We start from the raw sequence: 3,230 nt of genomic DNA, 5'->3' as shown, positions 1-3,230 counted from the left end.
AGTAGTAAAAAGGATTAGGCTCAAAATGGTGGAGGTGTGTTGATAGTTGGGATAGGGAAACTGTAGGTTGGATTTTGGGAGGTTCGTGATTTCTGGTAGCCTTTCATTGTTTTGTGGCACCGAACATATAGAAGGAGCTGCAGATCATGTTCATCGTTGCCTCCCCTGTTTGAGCTTGAAGAACAGTACTGCTCCCCAGGTTCTTGTGGGTTCTGGGGGAGTAGTTTTACTGGTTGTGAGAGGTAGGATGTGCCCTTTGCTGTTGATGAAGTGGTGGTAATATAGGCCATGATTGAATTGATGCTCCTGCTTCTACTGCTTTTGTTATTTAGCGGTTTCAAAATGATAAATTAACTGGGGCCATTAATACAACTCCAGTAGGATGAACACCATAAGTGTTAATACCACCCACTGAAGGTAGACCAATTGGTCTATCAAGTCATCACTGTAAGTACCTGCAAAAAGGAACCCAGAATTAGAGAAAAGCAGGTTTTCCTGCTTCTGTATTTGTGAGGATGCTTTGGATTAGTGGGAGGGTTGAATGGCTTTTTGTGAATGGAGGGTGGGATTGTTGATTATGGTTCATGTGGTGTGTGGTGTGAGGATAGAAAAAGTGAGTGTTATGTGTGGAGAAAGGAAGCTGGAAAATGTGATGGTGAGAAAGGTTGGACAGAAGGTGTTGGTATACTGAATGTGTGTCTGTAAAGGGCTGATGCTGGGTTGTGTGTTCAAGGGTGTGTGTGCATTAGAGTTGTGCTGAATTTTGTGGGTTCAGTAGAGGGTTTACTGCAAAAAGAAAGGGGTTATTGATGTAGACTGCTACTTCAAAATTTTCCTCCATTGTGGTAGTTTGGTTTTCTTTCTTTTTCAGAGTATTCTTAACTTGGATTGTTGGGAAGGCTATCAAGAACTTCTACTGTTTAGCCATATCCATTAGAGGAACTAGAAGTGGAGGAATCATGAGTGGACTTCTTGAAGTTGTTTGTTGTTTTGTGCCTAAATACAGGGGTGTCTAATTGATCAAGTCTGATCTGGCCCCTAATGTGTGGGGGAAGCTCTTGTACAGAGTTGAAGTGTGAAGTGTGGGCAAGATCATGGCTGAGTTTTGATAATGAATCTGCTGGGAAATTGGCTTCCCTATATACATGAGAGCACTTGAAATCCTCAAACTGTTGGGTGAGATCCTTCAGCTTTTTAATGTGCAATTGAAGAGACCATAGAGGTTCAGAGTTGTTGTTGATCCAATTAATCAACAAAGCAGAGTCATCTTCTAAGTGGATATTATTATAGCCATTTTCCAAGCACCACTGGACACCAATACTTGCAGCTTAAATTTCAGCTTGATTATTAGTTCCTTCACCAAGCGGAGTGGCCATTGCATGAATGAAATTACCCTGTTGGTCCCTTATTATGATTCCAGCTCCAATTTTTCCTAGGTTATTGAGAGCATTGCCATCACTATTGATTTTCACAAAGTTGTCCTGGGGTTTCCTCCACACTACCATGGTAGTAGATATGGTCTGGTGCAGATTCTAAGTCATTGAGTAGAGATCAATCCAATTAGATTGCCAACTGAAATGTGGATAGCAGGACCTTAGCAAGAGGTCGATGTCAGAGTCAATGGAGTACAGGACTCTAATCCTAGAGGAAGGTCAACAACCATATTTGGCATTACATCTGTTCTTCCATAGATTCCAGCATATGATGGTAGGGATAGTATCTAGTAGCAGTTGATGCACTACATTCTTGCCCTTATGGAGCCACCATTTCATTAGGACAAGCTTCAGGGGTAGGTCATGAATTTGCAGGCTTGTGATGCCAGCATATTTGTTCCAAATGGTTCTTGCAAAATGATCAGTGTTGACAATATGGTTGACTGATTATGCTTGGGAGTTGATGCAGCATACATACCTGGTGACTGTAGGGTTGCCAAAGGCAACAACCCTATCATTTGTTGGTAATTTATTTCTGATAGCTCTCCAAAGACAGAATGACCACTTGAAAGGAAGCTTTTTATGCCAGGTCTTCTTGTTAGATAATAGGTGCTGCTTCTTTCTTCTTATTGTTTCCCATGCTGAGGCACATGTGAATTTTCCTGAAACATTGGGGGTCCAAATGGCTTCATCAAGGATCTGTGGATTATGGTAAATAGGGACTTGCAGAATGCGGGCTAGCATGTGGGGTGCAGCTATTTCATTGAGTTTATGAACATCCCATTGCCTAGTGTTCCAAAATTGTGAGACTTTGATCTTGCCAGGCCTACCACCTTCATTTCTGTGAGCAGCTAAAGGTCCAGTACCTAGCCAGTTATCCATATGATTTGTTGTTCCACCTTATTTTTTTTTTCGTCATGAGACTTTTCCAAACCTGTGATTGGCTAGTATCCCACTTTTTAGAGATTGGGTGGGATCTTTGACAACACTTGTCCATAAGAAAGTTTCTCCATAATGAAGGTTTGCACCTAAAGTTCCACCATTATTTGTATTCCATGGACCTGCAGACATCTTGAATAGATCTTACCCCAATGCCAGCTTCATTAGTTGGATATGATAGCTTACCCAAGATGACAAATGATATTTGTGTTTGTCCTTCTCCATACCCCGGAAAAAATTAGCAGCCAACTTCTCAATCTGTTTCATTACTGTCTTAGGAGGGGAGACAATAGAAAGCAAGTGAACAGGCATTGATTATAGAACATACTTTACGAATGTGACTTCTCCACCATAGGATATGAGTCTTCCTTGCCAACCTCTGATTCTGCTGACCACTTTTGATATGAGACAATTGAATTGGATGATTCTTTTCCTACCTATGTAGAGAGGGCAGCCAAGATAGATAAGAGGGGAATCTTCTCTGGTGAATCCTATGATTTGTTGAATTCTGGTAACATTGTAGTGGAAGACACAAGAAGGAACCATGAAATGGCTTTTGCTGTTGTTAATCTTCTGGCCAGAGGTATTTTCACAGTCTCTAAGAATGGTCATTATTCTATTGAGGGAATTCTTTGTACCATATGTGAAATTGATCACATCATCAGCAAAGCCAAGATGGTTGATTTGAGGACCCCTTCTTTCCATGTAGAATGCATTGAAAAGTTCATCATGTGTTAAGTTATTCAGCATTCTGGATAACAATTCAGCACCAAGAATGAAGAGAGCAGGAGACATGGGATCACCTTGTTTAAGACCCCTTATGGAATTGAAAAAACCTTGTCTGGTACCAGGTACCAT

General features: G+C 41.1%; 1 protein-coding gene across 1 annotated transcript; it reads right to left on the bottom strand.

Annotated features, from left to right (window-relative positions):
• Window positions 1–442: 442 nt before the first annotated feature.
• Window positions 443–3,230, bottom strand: LOC109209335. Its single transcript, XM_019372597.1, has 4 exons — window positions 2,810–3,230; window positions 2,368–2,494; window positions 1,912–2,274; window positions 443–455 (listed from the first exon to the last, which is right to left on the bottom strand). The coding sequence occupies exons 1-4, from the start codon at window positions 3,228–3,230 to the stop codon at window positions 443–445; spliced, it is 924 nt and encodes a 307-aa protein (XP_019228142.1).

Source organism: Nicotiana attenuata, unplaced genomic scaffold, assembly GCF_001879085.1.
Source record: "Nicotiana attenuata strain UT unplaced genomic scaffold, NIATTr2, whole genome shotgun sequence".
NCBI classification, from domain to species: domain Eukaryota; kingdom Viridiplantae; phylum Streptophyta; class Magnoliopsida; order Solanales; family Solanaceae; genus Nicotiana; species Nicotiana attenuata.
This window is presented reverse-complemented; position numbering and strand designations above follow the sequence as displayed.